This window comes from Indicator indicator, unplaced genomic scaffold, assembly GCF_027791375.1.
Source record: "Indicator indicator isolate 239-I01 unplaced genomic scaffold, UM_Iind_1.1 iindUn_scaffold_119, whole genome shotgun sequence".
Taxonomy (NCBI): domain Eukaryota; kingdom Metazoa; phylum Chordata; class Aves; order Piciformes; family Indicatoridae; genus Indicator; species Indicator indicator.
In genome coordinates this window covers 46361-65030 of record NW_026539227.1, presented here as the reverse complement: position 1 = coordinate 65030, position 18670 = coordinate 46361, and the positions used below count along the sequence as shown (strand labels likewise).

The window sequence follows — 18670 nt, the reverse complement described above, 5'->3', positions numbered from 1 at the left end:
TGGGAGATAGCTGGGGGAGGAGGGGTGGGGGGTGACACACACAGAGGACCCCCTCCCCAGCACTGGGGTTTGGGGTTTCTTGGGGGGGGTGGTCTGAGCTCCCCAACAACCTCCCCCCCCCCCCCCGCCTTGTGTGGCTCAGTTGCCATAGAAGCCATAGTAGCCCCCATCGACCCCCAGGTCCTTGTCGTAGGGGTCCCCGTTTCGGGGTGGGGGGGAGCTCTCGGTGCTGGAGGGGTAGGGGGACACCCTCCTCCGCTTGCATTCATACAGCCCCGAGTCTGAGGAGTCCCCCGAGGTGGTGGTGGGGGGCTCAGGGGGGGGCCAGCCCTCCACCTCCTTCCCCTTTTCCTCCCGGGGCTCGCGGTACCAGCCCAGAGCCCCTCCAGGGCTGTTTTTGGGACCGTATTGCCCAGGGCTCCAGCCTCCCCCTACCCCTCCAAACCCTCCCCCAGGCCCCTCGGGGTAGTAGGGCAGGGGAGGGTGGGGGGCAGGTGGCAGGGCAAAGGGTTTCACCCCATAGGGCACCAGTTTGCCCCCCCCGTACCCTGTTTCGTAGCCGCCGTACTCTGCGGCGGGAGGCTGCTGGGGGGTAAAGAACCAGCGCGGGGGGTCCTTGGGGGGCAGGGGCAGTGGACCCCCCCGCTCCCCACCGAAGAAGCGCCCGGGGGGCAGAGGGTACTGCTCGGGCAGGAAGGGCTGGAAGCGGGGAGCTGGCAGGAGCTGCTGGCAGCCTGGCACCTCCGGGGGAGAGGGAGTGAGGCGATCGCCCTCCGAGGCTGAGTACATCCTGGGCGAGGGGGGAGAGGAAACAGGGCGGGAGTTGGGGGGGTGCCCCTCCTGAGAGCCAGGGTTGTGGGGGGCACACACAGGTGGGAAAGTGGGGGACACATAGAGGTAGTAAGGGGAGGCACTCCGGGGTAGTAAAGGGGGCACATAGAGGTAGTAAGGGGGGGCACACAGCGGTAGTAAGGGGGGGCACACAGGGGTAGTAAGGGGGGCACATAGAGGTAGTAAGGGGGGGCACACAGAGGTAGTAAGGGGGGGCACACAGGGGTAGTAAGGGGGGGCACACAGGGGTAGTAAAGGGGGCACATAGAGGTAGTAAGGGGGGGCACACAGCGGTAGTAAGGGGGGGCACACGGGTAGTAAAGGAGGCACATAGAGGTAGTAAGGGGGGGCACACAGGGGTGGGAAGGCGGGGGGCACACAGGGATAGGAAGGGAGTGGCACAGGGGTAAGAAGCTGGGGGGCACACAGGGGTAAGGGGAGCACACGGGTGGGGGGGGCACAGGGAGTAGGAGGGTGGGGGGCACACAGGGGTAGGGGGGGCACACAGGGGTAGGAAGGGGGAGGGGCACACGGGTAGGAAGCTGGGGGGCGCACAGGGGTAGGGGGGGCACAGAGGGGTGGGAAGGTGGGGGGCACACAGGGGTAGGAGAGGGGGCACACCGGTAGGAAGCTGGGGGGCACACAGGGGTAGGAAGGGAGGGGCACACGGGTAGGAAGAGGGGGCACACGGGTAGGAAGCTGGGGGGCACAGAAGTAGGGAGAGCACACAGGGGTGGGGGGGCACAGAGGGGTAGGGGGGGCACACTCACGAGTCGAAGTTGTCCCGGAAGCCTTTGGCGAAGGGGTTGTGGTCGATCTTCAACTGGGTGATCTGGGGAGGGGGAGAGGGGGATGTGAAGATGAGGGAGGGGGCTGCCAGCGTGGCCCCCCCACTCACCAAGGATGCTGGCATTGAGTTGTTGGAGTGCTGCTGCTGGGGGGGTGGGAGGCTGGTTTTGGGGGGGAGGGGAAGGAGGGGGACGGGACACCCGTAGCGGTACTCACGTCGGCGTTCTGGTAAGCGGTGACGGCGATGAACTGAGTCTCGGGAAAGGCAAAGGTGTGGGTGTGGGGGGAGGGGCAGGGCTCCTCGCCCTCCCCCTCCTTCACCTCTGTCACATGCAGCCGGGGCTGGTACTTGTGCAGCGACTGCAGCACGATCATCTAGGGGGAGAGAGCAGGGGCAAGGTCGGTTAAGTCCAGTGGTCAGTTTTGGGTCATTTGGTCAATTGTTGGCTGGCTAAAGGTGAGCCAGGGGGTGCCCAGGTGGCCAAGAAGGGCACCAGCAGCCTGGTTTGGATCACCAAGAGTGTGGCCAGAAGGGACAAGGATGTGATTGTCCCCTGGACTGGGTACTGCTGAGGCCACCCCTCGTGTGCTGGGGTCAGTTTTGGGACCCTTGCCCCAGGAAGGACATTGAGAGGCTGGAGCAGGGCCAGAGAGTATCGACCAAGATAGGGAAGGGTCTGGAGAACAGAGCTGGGGAGGAGCAGCTGAGGGAGCTGGGGGTGTTCAGCCTGGAGAAGAGGAGGCTGAGGGGAGACCTCATTGCTCTCCACAACTCCCTCAAAGGAGGTTGGAGTGAGGTGGGGCTTAGTCTCTTCTCACACGCAACCAGTGGCAGGACAAGAGGAGATGGCCTCAGGTTGCATCAGGGGAGGTTCAGGTTGGACGTGAGGAACAAATTTCTTCCCAGCAAGGGTTCCCAGGCGCTGGACCAGGCTGCCCAGGGAGGTGGTGGAGTCACCATCCCTGGAGGGGTTTCAAAGCCAGGTGGTGGTGGTGCTGAGGGACGTGGAGGTGGTGCTGAGGGACGTGGTTTGGTGGTAGTGGCTTGGATTGTGAACTCCAGGTGAGCAGCTGGACTTTGGTGATCTCCAAAGTCTCTCCCAACCCCAACAGCTCAATGGTTCTGTGATCCACGCGGGGGCCTATGGGGGAGCTGGCACAGCTGGGCACAGCCTTGGCACAGCAGTGGGATCCTTACCTGGCCCACGTTGTTGGATGCCCCTTTGTTGTTGGTGAGCTTCAGCTTCCCAAAGGAGACCTCCTGCCTCATCCAATGGGCTCCTGTGTTGGGCGAGTCGGGGTGCAGGTAGAGACGGTTCCCTAGGGACGGAGGTGGGGGGGACAGCAGGGGTGGGGTTACCCCCCCTGCCCAGCACGAGGAGGGTGAGGGAGGGGCTGGAAGGAAGGCCCATACCTGGCATGTTGCCCTCAGCTTTGCCACACTGCACCCACTTGCCGCCCTGGTAGCGCCAGTGGTGCTGGTCCACCAGCACCACGTCCACACAGACGCTGTAATGGGCCACGGGGTTGAGCCCCGAGAGGTTGAAGCTGAGGAAGGGGAACATGCGCCTGGGGAGGGGACAGAAGGACAGACATTGTCACCTCCCCCTCCTCTCCTCCCGCTCTCTCTCCCCCTCCTTCTCCCTCCCTCCTTCTCCCTCTCCTTCTCCTTCTCCTTCCCCTTCTCCTCCTTCTCCTTCTTCCACTTCTCCTTCCCATTCTCCTCCTCCTACTTCTCCTTCCCCTTCTCCTCCTCCTCCTCCTCCTTCTCCTCCTCCTCCTCCTCCTTCTCCTTCCCCTTCTCCTTCTTACACTTCTCCTTCCCCTTCTCCTCCTCCTCCTCCTCCTCCTCCTTCCCCTTCCCCTCTTCCTCCTTCTCCTTCTCCTCCTCCTTCCCCTTCCCCTCTTCCTCCTTCTCCTTCTCCTCCTCCTTCCCCTTCCCCTCTTCCTCCTTCTCCTTCTCCTTCTCCTTCTCCTTCTCCTCTCCTTCTCCTTCCCTTCTCCTTCTCCTTCTCCTTCTCCTTCTCCTTCTCCTTCTCCTTCTCCTTCTCCTTCTCCTTCCCCTTCTCCTTCTCCTTCTCCTTCCCCTTCTTCTCCTGCTCCTTCTCCTTCTCCTCTCCCAGCTCAACCCCTAGAGCAAAGGACTGGATGGGCTGGGGGGGGTGTTGAGTACTGGGGGGCTTCCCTTTGCCTTGCACAGCAGGGATGGGGAAACCGAGGCAGGGTGATGTCCAGCTGCCCCAGCACCACCCTGCTCACACCCAGCTGGGTGCCCACGAGGCTGTGACTGACCCCAGCAGCTGGGGGGATGCTCTAGGGGCTGATTTCCACCCCCCCCCACACCCCCCAACCCCCCGGTATCTTCCTCCCCCTCCCCAAGCACCTTCCGGCTCGGAAACCAACACCGCTGCTATTTCGGGCTGGGCGCCAGCCTGTGCCAAGGGCAGGAAGGGGACAGGACAAGATGGCCAAGGGGGGGGGACTCTGTGGCCACAGCTGCCACCCTGCCAGGGGGCTGCACCCCACTGTCCCCCCTCACCCAGGGAAGGAAACCTCCAAATGCCAGCCCTGGGCAGGGAGATCCAGCAGCTCCTTTTGCCCTCTCTGTGTTCAGTCCCTGCTTTGCCATCACCAGTCCCAGGAGCCCCCAGCTGGCAGTGGGACCTCAAAGTGTGGTTGGGGTCACAGGGTCAGCCCCCCCCCCCCCCTTCTCCCTTCAACCCCCCCACCTCCAGCAAAGCTCAGCTCTGGCTGCAGCATTTTGGCACCCACTGGAGCCTTGGCTTTTGGTGGCTGGAGCTGGAAACTGGCACCACCAGCAGCTCCTGTTCTCCAGCACCAGTACCACCAGCAGCTCCTGTTCTCCAGCACCAGTACCACCAGCAGCTCCTGTCCTCCAGCACCAGTACCACCAACAGCCCCTGTCCTCCACCACCAGTACCACCAGCAGCTCCTGTCCTCCAGCACCAGTACCACCAGCAGCTCCTGTCCTCCAGCACCAGTACCACCAGCAGCCCCTGTTCTCCAGCACCAGTACCACCAGCAGCCCCTGTCCTCCAGCACCAGTACCACCAACAGCCCCTGTCCTCCAGCACCAGTACCACCAGCAGCCCCTGTCCTCCACCACCAGCACCACCAGCAGCCCCTGTCCTCCACCACCAGTACCACCAGCAGCCCCTGTCCTCCACCACCAGTACCACCAGCAGCCCCTGTCCTCCACCACCAGTACCACCAGCAGCTCCTGTCCTCCAGCACCAGTACCACCAGCAGCCCCTGTCCTCCAGCACCAGTACCACCAGCAGCCCCTGTCCTCCACCACCAGTACCACCAGCAGCCCCTGTCCTCCACCACCAGTACCACCAGCAGCTCCTGTCCTCCAGCACCAGTACCACCAGCAGTCCCTGTCCTCCAGCACCACCAGCAGCAGCAGATCCAGTCCCTTGCACTAGTACCACCAGTAGGCCCAGTCCCTCAGCACCAGCACCACCAGCAGCCCCAGTCCTACTACCTGGCTGCTCCATGAGTGCCACCCACACTCTTGACCCCTTGCTGGTGGGGACAAAGCCCCCAACACAGTGACATGGGGGACACAGAGGCCCCTCAGCCCTCCTCCAGCTTTTACACACAGGGTGATGGGGGAGATTCATCCTGACCCCCAGCCTCCAGGGTGAGATGGCTGGGGTGAGGGGCTGCAGCCTCTCACCTGCCCCTCCTCCCCCCTCCACTGGGCTGTGCCATTTCCCGTGCTGGTACCCAGTGGGTGAAGGTGGGGGCTGGGTTTGCACACACCCCCTGCCCATCTCCCCAGTTCCTCGAGGTGCAGGTGCTGGGACCTCGAAAGCATGGCCCAGCCCCGGGGAGGGGGGGGGGGTTCCTGCATGGGGGTGGTGGCTTCCACCAGAAGGGATCCCATGGGTCTGGGCTGAGTTTGGGCAGGGGAAGTGGGCTGCTGCCTGGAGCCCTGCCATCATCCAGCAGGATCAAGGGACAGAACTGGCAGTGGCACTGCCAGGATCCCCTCTCCTGCCACTCCAAGCCCCACAAAGGCAAGAGGGCTGGTGAGCTCCTGGCAGGGATGGCACAATGCACCCAGTGAGCTTAGCCAAGCTCCTCTTCAGGCCACCACCCTGCTGATGGCAGGAGGGCGGGAGAGGGGACACCAAAGAAGGGGTGAGGAGCAAATCAAGGGGCTGGGAAACTGCCGAAGGTCCGGGCAGCAGGGCAGGACCGTGGCGGATCGGCCGCGGCAGGAAGCGCAGCGCAGGCAGTGCCGCGGCACCGGGGAAGCGTCTTGCAAAGGGCGATGGAAAGAGCTGACTCAAACTTGCCCTTACAAGAGGTTGGGGAAAAGAAAGAGAAAAAGAAAGAGAAAAGAAGAAAAAGAAGAAGAAGCAGCAGCGGTGGCGAGGAGCTGTGCAAATGCTCCACGAGGTCTGGGTGGGCACTCAGCAGCCCTGGGGACACCAGGCTCTGGTCACATCCTTGTGCCACAAGCTGGTGCCACCCCCACCCCGGGCTCAGATCTTCCCCAGAACGAGCAAGACGTGGCCGTGCCAAGGGGAGGTGGTTCCCACCGCGGATCAAAACTGGAGCCGCATCAAAGGTCGATAGTGAGGAGTTGAGCTGCCTCTGAGCCCCAGCCTTCACCAGCACCATCCCCCGGCGCCAAACGCTTCACCAGCACCATCCCCCAGCACCAAAGCCTTCACCAGCACCAGCTCCCAGTGCCAAATACTTCACCAGTACCAGCTTTCAGTGCCAAATACTTCACCAGCACCATCCCCCGGCGCCAAACACTTCACCGGCACCACATCCCAGTGCCAAAGTCTTCACCATCACCAACTCTCAGTACCAAACTCTCACCATTGCTAATTCCCAGTGGCAAAGCCTTCACCATCACCAGATCCCACAGCAAAAACCTGCACCAGCACCATCTCTGAGTGCCAGAACCTTCACCAGCACCAGCTCCCAATGTCACATTCTTCACTGGCACCAGCTCCCAGTGCCAAAGCCTTCACCAGCATCAACTCTCAGTGCCAAAGCCTTCACCAGCACCAGCTCCCAGTGCCAAAGCCTCCACCAGCATCAACTCCCAATGCCAAAGCCTTCACCAGCACCACCTCTCAGTGCCAAAGTCTTCACCAGCATCAGCTCTCAGTGCCTAAGCCTTCATCAGCACCACCTCTCAGTGCCAAAGCCTTCACCATCACCAACTCTCAGTGAAGCCCTTGCCGACGCAGACTCCCAGCACCAAACCCTTCACCACCACCTCCCAGCACCAAACCCTTCCCCAGCCCCATCTCCCACCTCACCAGCACCCACCCTCCCCCCCACAAGACGATGCCAGTCCCGCAGCAGGCAGCCCCGCTGGGCGTTGTTGCACTACCCCCCGAGCTGCTGCAAGGAACAGGGAGGAAGAAACCAGTCCCAAACCAAAACCTATTATTTGTTGGGGTTTGTTACTGGTTTGAAGGGGGTTTTTTTTGCACCTCTCTGGCTCCCACACCGCCGGTTCCCCGGTTCCCCGAGCTCTGCGCTGCCGGCGGAGCCGAGTCACAGTCGCAGCTCAAAAGCTGCCGCGGTGCAAACCGCAGGGGCTCGGCCGGGGCGCGGGAGGGTGTGTGTGGGGGGTAAGACCCGAAACCATGCACGCCTCGAGGTTATTTTTACCCACCCCCCCGACTCCCTTTCTCGATGCTCAAGCTCCAGGGTAGGATTTGGGTCCCCGGGGTTTGAATCTCCTCCCTAGGCAGGTTTGCTTCTGGAGGTCTGGAAGGAGCTGCTGGGGGACACAGGATGGGTGTAAGAGGGGGTCCGTGGGTCTGTCTGGGTGCTGGGGGAGGGGGTCTGTGGGTGCTCAGACAGCCAGGATGGGAGCAAGGGGCTGGTGGGTGCTTGGGCAATAGGGGAAGGGGTGTCTGGAAGTCCGAGATGGGTGCAGGGTGGGGGTCAATGGTACCCAGAGGTTTGTCCCTGAGTGAACCCTTGGACTTGGAGGGGGGGGGAGGGGGGGGGCATTGGTTGAAGGAGATTGGGGCCGTGGGGCAGGAGGGAGCCAAGGGACACAGAGAGTTGTGGACACACAGGGACATGGGTATGAGGAGGATCCTAGGGGACATGGGACCCTGGGGACACAGAGAAAGGACAGGATGAACCCAGGTGGAACAAAAATGTGGGGGGCAGCTGGCTGCAGACCTGCCCGGGGCCAGGAGGGCATTTGCTGGGTGGGGGGCAGTGGTGCTCCACCTGCCCAGCCCTACGTGCACCCCTGGCAGTGCACTGGGGGGCTGCTAGCTTCCTGAGCTGCCTCCTCTCTCAGTGCCAACCCAGCCACAAGAACCACAGAGGAGTGGGAGACTGGCAGAGCACCCACCACAGGGCTGCATGGCACAGCTACTCAGCGTGGCACAGTGGCATGGTGTGGCTGCACAGCATGTGTGGCATGGTGCCACAGGGCTGCATGCCAGGCACTGCATGGTGACACTGCTTGGCTGCACAGCAGTGCCTGGCACGGTGGCATGGCACAGTTGCTTGGAATGGCATAGTGACATGGGATGGCTGCGTGGCACAGCTGCACAATGCTGTGCACAGCCACACAGCCTGGCATAGGTGCATGGCACGGCTACCCAGCTGCGTGGCACAACATGGCACTGCTACGCCACTGCCTCCAGCACCTCCGAGCTGCCAGCCAGCCACTGGGCTTCCCCTGTCCCAGCCTGTAGAGGAGCAGCAGCTTCTGGCCTGGGCAAACCATCCCTGAGTCCTCCCCAGAAAGGCAAAGCCAGACCTTGTGTTCCCCAAAATACAGAGGTGGCCCTGGCACCCCTCAAACCAAAGCCAACCTTCACCTTTGCCCAATGCAGAACGAGCCCTTGTGTCTCCAAAGCTGTCCCCATGTCCCTCCACAAGGGCAATGCCATCTCCTCTGTCCCCCAGGCACAAAGCCATCCCCAGTGCCCTCTCCAAAGACAATGCCCAAAGACCCTCCCTCAGTGCCAGCTCCTCTGTTCCCCAAAACCCCAACACCAGCCCTGGTTCTGCAGCAGAAGCCTGGGGCAGGAATTCCCCGGGGGCTCTCTGCAGGGGGAGGATGGTGAGGCCTGGGGGGTTTCCACTGAAATCCTGCTCTGGCTGAACCCCAAGAGTCATGGGGGGGGCTGAGGGAGAACAGGGACATGCATGGGAAACTGGCAGGAAATGATTTGTACTTGGGATGAGTGGGTGTGGGGTGGCGTGGGATGGCACAGGATGGCATGGGATGGCACGGGATGGCATGTCAGAGCCAGGACAGAGGGGCAGGAGTGGTGCCAGGGGACAAACCCCAGCACCCAACCAGTTTTGCCCTGGTGACACCAGTTGCCACTCAGGCTCAGCTCCTCTCTGTGGAGGCACCAGCCCTGAGAGACCAGCACAGACCCACAAGCTGTGGCACCACCATCCTCAGGTGGGACAGGAGGCACCTCCTGCCCTGCCCCAGCCCCTGCCCCAGCCCGGTGGGTGCCTCTCTTGGGGCACACATCTCCCTGGAGCCCTCCCTGTGGGGTTTTTCCTGTCTCAGCAGCGCTGCAGCCTGGCCCTGCACACAGGAGTTTGCAACAGCAGCTCAGGGCTTGGGGCAAACGGATGTTCTGTGGCTCTGACTTTGACATCTCCCCAGGGCTGCCTTTGCTGTGATTCCCCCCCCCCTCCCCCCAGCGCACAGCACACCACCCTCTCAGCCCCCCAACCCCTTTGCAGAGCTGTTGTGGGAGGATGGAACTGGAAAAAGAGCCCCAAAATTCTCTTGGGTTTAGGTTGGGAGTCGATGGCAGAGCTCAGGTGTGGAGTGGGGTAGAGAGGATGGGATTTTGGGGGGGTCCACCCCAAGTTTCCTGCCCCTTAACACCACCTCCTAGTGGGGATGGGCACTGCCAGGCATTGCCCCTGAAACTGCCACCGTGGCTGGGAGAAGAGAGGAGGGGAGCAAGAGGATGAATTTGAGGAGGTTCTTGTCAGAGCTCAACGATGGCGAGCGAGGAACAACCTCTGGGGAGCCCAACGCCCTTCTACCTTCTTGCCCAACGCTGGGGACACATCTCCCCTGCTCTGCTGGTGCCAATTTGCTGCTGAGTGCCCCCAAACCCTGATAGGGGGAACCACCAAGCCCCCAGCCCCTTTGCAGAGCCGCTGTGGGAGCATGGAGCTGGAAAAAGAGCCTCAAACCCTCTTGGTTTCATGTCGGGAGCCAACGGCAGAGCCCAGACGTGAAGCGGAGTAGAGAAGATTTGAATTTAGAGAAGAATGATTTTTTTTGGGGGGGTACCTCAAGTACTCAGCTCCTCAGCACCACCTCCTGAGCCACCCTGAGGCATTGGGGATGGGCACTGCCAGGTAGTGCCCCAAAAGCTGCCAGCATGGCTGGGAAAAGAGAGGAGGGGAGCAAGGGGGTGAGTTTGAGTGGGTCCCTGCCGGAGCTGAACCATGGCGGGCGAGGAACAACCCTTCTGGGGAGCCCAGCACCCATCCACCCTTTTACCCAGCGTTGGGTCACGTCCCCCCAGCTCTGCTGGTGCTGGTTTGCTGCTGAGTGGCCCCAAGCTCTGAGGAGGGGGAGAAAAAAAACCCAAGCCAAGCCTGGGAACGGCCGTGGCAAACCAAGCGACCTTAACGTGTTCAGACTTCCAACACATTAAGCAGGTTGGGGCTCAGCATTGAAGTGACACTGCCTGTCTCAGCCCAGGGACAGGAGAGGGCACGGAGCATGGCTGCTGGCAGCCACGGTGCTGGGCAGAAAGAGACCCCGACCGCCCCCCCGCCCCCGCCAAAAAGGGCGAGGATGGATGGCAGCAGAGTGGGGGCTCTGCCACCTGCCCCATCACCCCCTGACTACGGAGCCACAGCAGTTCACAAGCTCAGTCTTGGAGGGGCTTGAGCCTCGCACCCGACCCTGCCGTCCTCATCCTCCTCACCCCAGAGACTTCCCAAACAGCAGCTGGGGGGCTGGCTCCCCCCTCCCACATCAGCCCAGTGCCATGGGGCTCGTGGTTGGCACCAGCATTTTGGGGTCTCCTTGCTCCGAGTTGGAGCAATTCTGTGACCACCCAGGGGCTGGCTCTCACCAACCCCTTCCAGCCCGGGCTGTTGGTGGAGGTGGGGTGGACTTTATCCCCCTTCCCAATAAATCCCCCAGCCCCAAAGACCCGCAGCCTGTGAACACCCCGGGTGGGTGGCAGCACGGAGGACACAGCAGGTGCCTGGGCACGGCGTCACCAGCAGCTCTTCTGGCACACAGGACGTTGCCGACGTGCTCCACCCTTCCCTGGGCACATGTGGGGCACTACTGGGCTCTGCCTGCCCCATGGAGCAGGCTGGGGGATTTCCATCCCGGAGGGGAGGACAACAAGTAGAGGGGGTGCCACTCATCGCCCTGCTGTGCCCGTGGGGTGCCCGGGGCCGCTGGCAGCCTCTTGGGCTTCTCTTGCTACTTGTTGCGGCGCTGGGCTTGGGATCCAGCCCCTGGATCGAGGACGGATAAATGCTTCCTGCAGCCCACCCCCGGCACTGACACCACCGCCACGAACTTCCTGGCACCCAGGAGAGAGGTCCGCACCCCTCTTTCCCGCCCTGACAGGGATGGGGACCCCCCCAAAACCTCATTGTCCCAAACAAGCCTCAAACTCCCCTAGAAAACCAGCCTGGGGCGGGGGGGATGTTCCGGTTCACTTCGCGTTTTCCCTCTGCACAGACAGACAAACGTCCCCCCAAACCCACAGGGATGGGGACCCCTCTTTCACAACCTCCCTCTCCCACCGGCGGATGGGGTTCCCCAAACCTCCCCCCCACTTCCCCCCTCCAAGGAAGGAACCTCCCCTGCCTCACCATGCCGGCCGCCCCCTGCCCACCCCGTAGACCCCCAGACTGTGCCTCACCCCTACCTATATCCCTGCCCACATTAGACCCCCAACCACCGTCCCCCAGTGCCCGTGTGGGTCCCGGTGCTGTTGCACGTTTCCATCCCCGTTCCCTGCCGGTCCCCCGGCCCTGGTGTCCGTCTCCCCCGCCGCTCACCTGCCCTGTTTGGTGATGATCATCTCGGTCTGGTGCTTGTGGAACTTGGCCCAGAGCGGGTAGTTGTTGAGCATCACCTGCACCTTCCCGGCTGCCCGGTAACCGGGCAGGGCACAGAGCGGACCGGAGCGAGGGCACAACGGGGCAGCCCCGGGTGGAGTATAAGCACCCTCCGCGCCCCCGTAGAGCTCCGCACCCGCGTAACCTTCCACCGCGTAACCCTCAAGCGGGGCGGCGGGAGGTGGCGGTGCCCGGTAAGGCGGACACGGTCCCAGGAACCGGCCGCCGAAAGCACCGGGGGTACCGTAAGGTAGCGGAGGGGGTGCTCCAGGCTCCGGTCCTCCCCCATCACCGTAGTAAGCAGCGGCGGCGGCAGCGGCAGCAGCGTCCCGGGGACCCGGTGGCTCCTTGGCGAAGCTGGCGGTGCCGGTGAGCATGGGGGCGGCGGGGCTGGGGGTTCCGGTGCCCGGCTCCAGCGCTCCCATGAACGGGAGGGGGGGGGCACCGGCCCCGTTCAGCCGCTCATGGGGGCGGCCCCGGGAACCGGAGCCGGGCTTCTTTCAGCGGTGCCCACCTCGTCGGGTTCCCATCGCCCCCTCCATGCCCGGTAATCCCGGAGTAGGAAGGATGATGATGGAGGGGGGGGAGGAGGAGGAAGCAGGAGGAGGAGGAACTGGGGCGGCCCGGGGAAAGCCAAGGGGGAGGAGAAGGGCAAAAAAACCCCAACCCCTCAAAAAAAAAAAAAAACAAATAAAATCCCCAAACACCCTAAAAGTGCCGTCGGGAGCGGGGGGGGGGGGGGGGGGGGGTGAGGGGGGGTCGCCGTGCCCCGCTGCTGCCGGTAGCGCTGCCGGTGCCTCAGCCGCTCCACCTGCCCATCCCCGTGGTTCCGCGCCTCTTATCCAAAGAAGCGACTCCGCCGAGGGAGCTCCGCCTCCCCCCGCCACCCTCCACCGGCGGAGGCGGCCCACACCGGGGCGGGTGAGAGGGAACGGGGCGGGCCCGGGGCGGGGAGCGAGACACGAGGGGAGCAGGACACGCGGGGAGGGACTCGGGGACACGGAGTGTAGGAAGGGAGAGGGAGATACGGGATGGGGGACACCAGGGACGTGGAGTGTGGTAGGGGATGAGGGGACGTAGGGGATACAGAGCATGGAAGGGGATGGGGGTACACGGGGAGACATGGGGCACTTCGCGGGGGGGGAGGTGGGAGGGGATGGGGGACATGGAGCGTGGGAGGACATGGGGAGACATGGAAGGGGTTGGGGGACATGAGACACTCGGGGGAGTGGGGAGCTAGGAGGGGATGGGGGGGTCACGGGTGGGGGACACCAGGGGCACAGAGGGTGGGAAGGGAGGAAAGGATGGGGGAGAGGATGGGGGACAGGTGGGAACATGGGGCTCCGAGGGAGCAGGGAAATGGGAGGGGATGGGGGGACACAGGGCAGGAGTGGGGCCATGGAAGGGAACAGAGACACTGTGGGGACACAGAGGGGGACACAGAGCATGGTGTGACCAAGGGGACAGCGCAGGGGCCACGGTCCTGCCTGTAATTCGGAGCTGAAGGGTGACACGGAGGCCAGTTTACTCCTTGTCCCCTTCCCTCCTCCCAGCACTCTTAATTAATCCCTTAATTAGCCACCTGCTGGGTGCAGGGTGGGCCCTGTGAGGAGGGGTCCTCCTCCCCTGGGGAAAACCAGGGCAGCCCCAAACTCTGAGTGCCCACTGGCTGGCACTGGTCCCCACTGCACACCCTGATGTCACCGTGGACAGGATGTGGCTTGAGCATCTGGGGACCGGGCTGGGGGTCCTGTCCCGTTCTGGGTCTTTGTCCCCTTCTGCTGGGTTTGGGGTGCTCCAAGTTCCCCGAGGAGCTCAGCCAAGCCATGCCCACCCTCCGTGCCCACTTCTGTGCCCACCCTGAGGCCAGGCCTTCCCAGCCCCTGCCCTTGACCCTGCTGTGCCCGGGGAAGTCCCTGTGTCCCCTGCAGCCAGCACCATGGCATTTGGCTCTGGAGGAGCTGCTTCCCTTGGCAGCTTCCCAGCTCGGAGCCCGTCAATATTTTCCATTCCCAGTGGGACAGTGCTGCAGGAGGGTGGGGGATGGCTGGGGGACGGCTGGGCAATGGCTGGGTGGCAGCTGGGTGATGGCTGAGTGCCACCCTGCGCCACATCACATCAAAGGATGAGCAGTGCCACCCGTGTGGCCCCTCCCAGGATCCATGCTTGTCCCCAGGCTGCGGGGATGTGGCCACCCCTTCCCCAGGACCCCACTGGGGATGGGACCTGGTGGGAAGAAGGGGACACGTGGGGAGGGTCTCTATCAAATCCCACAGATAAAGGCTCCGACGGCACTGGGGATCCCAGGGGATGGTGCTGCTGGGGGGTAGTGGTAGTGGGTGGGGATGGGGAAAGGGATGGGATGGGGACAAGAATAGGGACGGGGATGTGATAGGGATGGGGAAAATGGGATGGAGAGAGGGATAAGGATGAGGACAGGGACGGGGACAGGGAAAGGTACAGAGATAGGGACGGAATGTGGATGGGACAGGGATGAGAATGGGGACAGGATGTCGATGGGACAGGGATGGGGACAGGATAGGGATGGGGACATGGATGGGGCAGGTTCCTGAGGGTGAGGACAGCTCTGCTTCCTCCACGGAGGGCCCTGGCTGTGGGGCAGGAGGAAATGGGGAGTTAAGGATGCACAGAGGGTGCGGATTGTGGCCTGGCCGTGGGGGGTGGCTGGATGTGACCCCCGTGTGCCCATGGTGAGTCACGGTGGTCTCCAGGGGGTTGTGTATTGCCCAGCAGACAGAGCTTAGCAGCCATTGGGTTGGCCTTTCACCGGTGCCATTGTTCAGAGGGGTCCCCGGGCTGCAATCTCTATGCAACCTCCCCCCCCCCCCCCCCCGCTCTTTGCTAACCCGCTTCCCACCCTCCCCACCGCTTTTCCGGCTCCCTACCAGCTTCTCCCAGCTCTAATCTCCTGGGAGTGGAGGGAAGAGGGAGTGGATTTTGCAGTGGGAGCAGCCCTTTCCCCATGCCCACCTCTGCTCTGAGGTGTGCACAACCACGTCCACGCACACACACGTGTGGGCACGCCTCCCTGGCACCCTGTGCCCCAGGGCACAGCCTCGCAGCTGTGTTGTGTCCCCCTGCTGTGCACCCTCAGGCTGCCAGGTCACTACCAACCCCCTCCTAACCCACCAGCAGGACCCCCCCCCCCCATTCCCACCCCACCCCCCCGAGTTCCCAAGTGAGAAAAAGGTGGGAAACAAGGAAATTTCCAGAAAATTTTTCAAGAAGGCAAAATAAAAGCTGGGGGGAGGGGGAGTTATGGATGGGGTGGGGAGGCTCATTAACGGTTTTTGGGGAGAGGGGGTTGAAGCAAGTGCTGCAGCACATGTGGCCCCTGACGTCAGGATGTGCTAATTCATTCCAGTTATACCATCGCCGGCGAGGATAAATTCACAGCACACCCCCCCCCGCTGCGAGCTCAGCCGCCGCGGCCACCCAGGCGGGTGCCAGGCTCACCAGCAGCCCCTCTGTGCCCACGGCTGGGGACCTGCCACCATCGCCCCCCCCGCTCCCATCCCTCCTCCTCATCCCTGGGGCAGTCCCGGTCCTGGATGGTGCCCACAGTGGGGTCTGGTGGGGTGAGGGAAGGAGAAGTGGCTCTGGGCTCTGTGTCTTCCCCCCCGCCCCCCCTCCCAGGATGTCACGTCCTTGAGTCTTCCCCCTTCGCGGTAAAGTGACACCGGGGCCGCTGCCCTCCCTGGGAGACGCAGCAGGGCTCCTGCAGCGATGCTTGTGACAAGTGTCCCCGCACAAGGGAGGACTTGCTCGGGGCCAGGAGAGAGAGGAGAGCTGGGAGCTGTGTCCTGGCTGTCACCTTGAACAGCCTCTGCTGCTCCTGCCTGCCGCTGGCGGGGAGGCTCCGGGGTGTCCTCAGCTGGGATTCAGGCTCCAACCCCCTCGGGATGGGAAAATCTCTGCGCCGAGTGGCCTGAGATCAGAGTCCCACCCTCCGCCCCCTCCACGGCGAGGGAGCACTAGGATTTGGGGGTGCAATCTGCCCTGCAAGCCTGTCCCTAGAGGGCAGGAGCCCTGCGACCAACTCGGGGACAAACTCAAGCCCCGTGCCTCAGTTTCCCCTCTAGAGAGGCTGATGCCACACGGCGCTTGGCACACCTGGGCATCCCTGAGAGTGTGGGGCTGGTGGCCAAGGGTGTCAGCGTGTGCCCCCCGTACCTGGTCCCTGCTGGTCACCCATCTGGTTTCCGGTGCTCACCGAAACAGCGGCACCCACCGAGGCGGCGGGGAGGAAGCGGCACACGCTGCAGGATCCGCCCCGCGGGCCGGGGCCACACTTTGTCACCTCGCAGGCTCTGTCCCACAGGCCACATCCCTCCCGAAGCAGCCCGAGTCCGTCCCCAGTGGGATTTCCATTGTCCCCAGTGCCGAGCTCCAGCCTGAGATGAGCCTCAGCACCTCCCCGTGCCTCAGTTTCTCCTCCTGTTGAAGGACTGAGTAGCTCCATCCCCGCGGTCTGCAGCACGGAATGGGGATCAGAGCGTTCACACGGGGACCATCCTGGACACCCCCTGCTCTGTGACTTGTCTCCATCCTGCACCTCACTGCCCCCTGGACATCACCCTGAGTGACCCCAGCACCAAACCTCTGCGCAGGAACCAACCCCAAGGTGCAACCTCGTGTCCTGCTGTCCCCAAGAGCCGTTTCCCCTACATCCTTCTGTCCCCAAACCCCATTTTGTTCACGTCCTGCTGTCCCCCAAGCCCCCTTTTCCCCACACCACCCTCCAGCCTAGACCCCAGGCAGATGCTGGTGCTGCTGGGATTCACTTTTCCAGCAGGAATTCGGCTGCTTCGGGGACCGAGGGGAAACTTCGGGGCGAGATTTTCTTCAGAAATGTTTTCCGTTTTCATTATTAAACAGGCACGAAGGCACCAGGCACCGGCGGGGGCTAAATTTGGTCTCAGGGAAAACCAAAACGACTCCCCCCACCCCGGAGGAATTTGCATCTCGCTGCCGCTCGAAGGCGGAGCGCTGCTGAGAAGCTGTTCGATGCAAACCGCAGCTCGGCCGGGCCGGGCCGGGCCGGGCCGGCCACCTGCCACCCATCCTGGGGACATCCCAGAGCACCCCCAAGCCCGGGACCACATCCTGCACCTGGCTGCATCCAGCTTTGGGTGCAGGGATTGAAGGGTGTGGGGCGAGATGGATCCGTGGTCACTCAATGAATCCCAGAGTGGAGCGATGCTGCTGAGCCCCTCCTGTCCGCTAGCTCCGACACTGCCAAAGCTCCACTCCGCACCCCCCAGCCTGGCTGTCCCACAGCACCCCGTGTGTCCCCCCAAAACGCAGCCAGGTGCCACCAGCGGGTCCCATGCCACCAGCGGCGTCCTGTGAGTCACAGCAGGCAGGGGAAATCGAGTCACGGGTGGTGACAAGCGGGCACCGAGGCAAGGTGGCCAGTTTGGGGGAGGGAGAGGCTCGGTCCCCGTCCTCCCCACACCACCGGTCCCCACCCTGCGCCCCCGCACTGCCACCCTACTCCTTCCTGCCCCAAACCGCTGCAGGCGGCCGCCGTGCTTCACCCCGGCCCCTCGGCAGCTTTTGGTGGCGGGGAACAGCCCCGGGGTGGGGAAGGGGGGGGTGAGGGGGGAAGGAGGAGAGTGGGTGGCCCGTGGTGAACCTGTCCCCCCCGTGGGGCTACCCCTTAGCACCCTCAAACCATATCCCCAGCTGCTGAGGTGATTCCCGAGCAGCTCTGGGAGGATGCTCAGCACCTGCTGCTGCTGGACCCTGCTGGAAATGGAGCACCCATGGGTGCTGGGGATGGATGCTGGGTGGTGCCAGGGCCAGGCTTAGGCCACCCGAGGGTGACAAGTCTGTGGCAGGTCCCGAGGGGAGCGGGGGGGTGTGGGGTGTGTGTGTGTCAGCGGTCGAGCAGACGGCTCCTTAATCTCGGGGAAGGAAGCGGCTCTGGTTACGGAGCTGCCCTCGGTGTAAAAGGAGAGGGGACAGGAAGAAAAGTCATTAACATCGTTCCAGCTGCCATCCAAAACCCTCCTGATGCCAACCCCCGCACCCCCACGCCCCCGCTGCCACCAGTGTCACCGCCACGATCCCAGGGGTCCTGCCATGGGAGCCCCATCCCTTCCCCCCCGTCCAGTTTCCCATCCCTGGGGTGGGTCCCACTTCAAAGGGCAGCGCCCGGAGTCCCGGGATGCCGCTGTTGACCCCCGCGGGTGCTGCTGCGAGTCGGATCCTGCCCGCTGAGCCCCAGGAGGTTGAACTGCAGTTTGGCTCCGGTCCCTCCTCCTCTTCCTCACTCTACTCATGGGAGCCTGCGTGGGAGGTGGCAGCGTGCAGAGGGCAGCTCCCCATCTCCTCCCTGACCGGGTGCCACCCTTGCCACCGTCCCCGGGGTGCCACCGCTGCTTTGTGCGTGGGGCAGGAGAGCCAGGGAGCAGTGAGGGTGTGCAAGGGAGGGGCTGTACGTGTGCAAAGGGGGATGGGCGTTGTATGCGTGGGTGTGCAAGGGGCTGGGTTGTGTGTGCAAGGGAGTTGGTGCACGGATGAGCGTGCAAGGTGAGCGTGAGCAAGTGGGCAAGGGTGTAAAGAGGGTGCTGGTGTGTGCCAGAGAACCTCTGTATGTGTGGGGGTGCAAGGAGAGTGTGTAGAAGGGTCTGAGAGGGGGCTGGTGCGTGCAAGGGTGTGCAAGAGACTGGGCAGTGTGCACAAGAGCTGATCAATCCGTGGGTGTGCAAGAGCAGTGTGCGCATCAGGGGTGTGTGTGCAAGGGGGCTGGTGCATGGATGAGTGTGCAAGACACGTGTGAGATGGTGCTGGGGTGCCCCTGGGTGTGCAAGGGGGGGTGATGTGTGTGCAAGTGGGGGGCTGGTACAAGGCTGGGTGTGCACGGGGGGATCGTGCAAGGGGGCACAGGCATGAGGTGGTGCTGGGGTGAGGGGGG

General features: G+C 63.3%; 1 protein-coding gene across 1 annotated transcript; it reads right to left on the bottom strand.

The window, feature by feature from the left end:
* Window positions 1-138: 138 nt before the first annotated feature.
* Window positions 139-12152, bottom strand: TBX21 (T-box transcription factor 21). Its single transcript, XM_054398807.1, has 6 exons — window positions 11668-12152; window positions 3035-3189; window positions 2819-2940; window positions 1837-1995; window positions 1602-1663; window positions 139-790 (listed from the first exon to the last, which is right to left on the bottom strand). The coding sequence occupies exons 1-6, from the start codon at window positions 12150-12152 to the stop codon at window positions 139-141; spliced, it is 1635 nt and encodes a 544-aa protein (XP_054254782.1).
* Between the last annotated feature and the right edge of the window lie 6518 nt (window positions 12153-18670).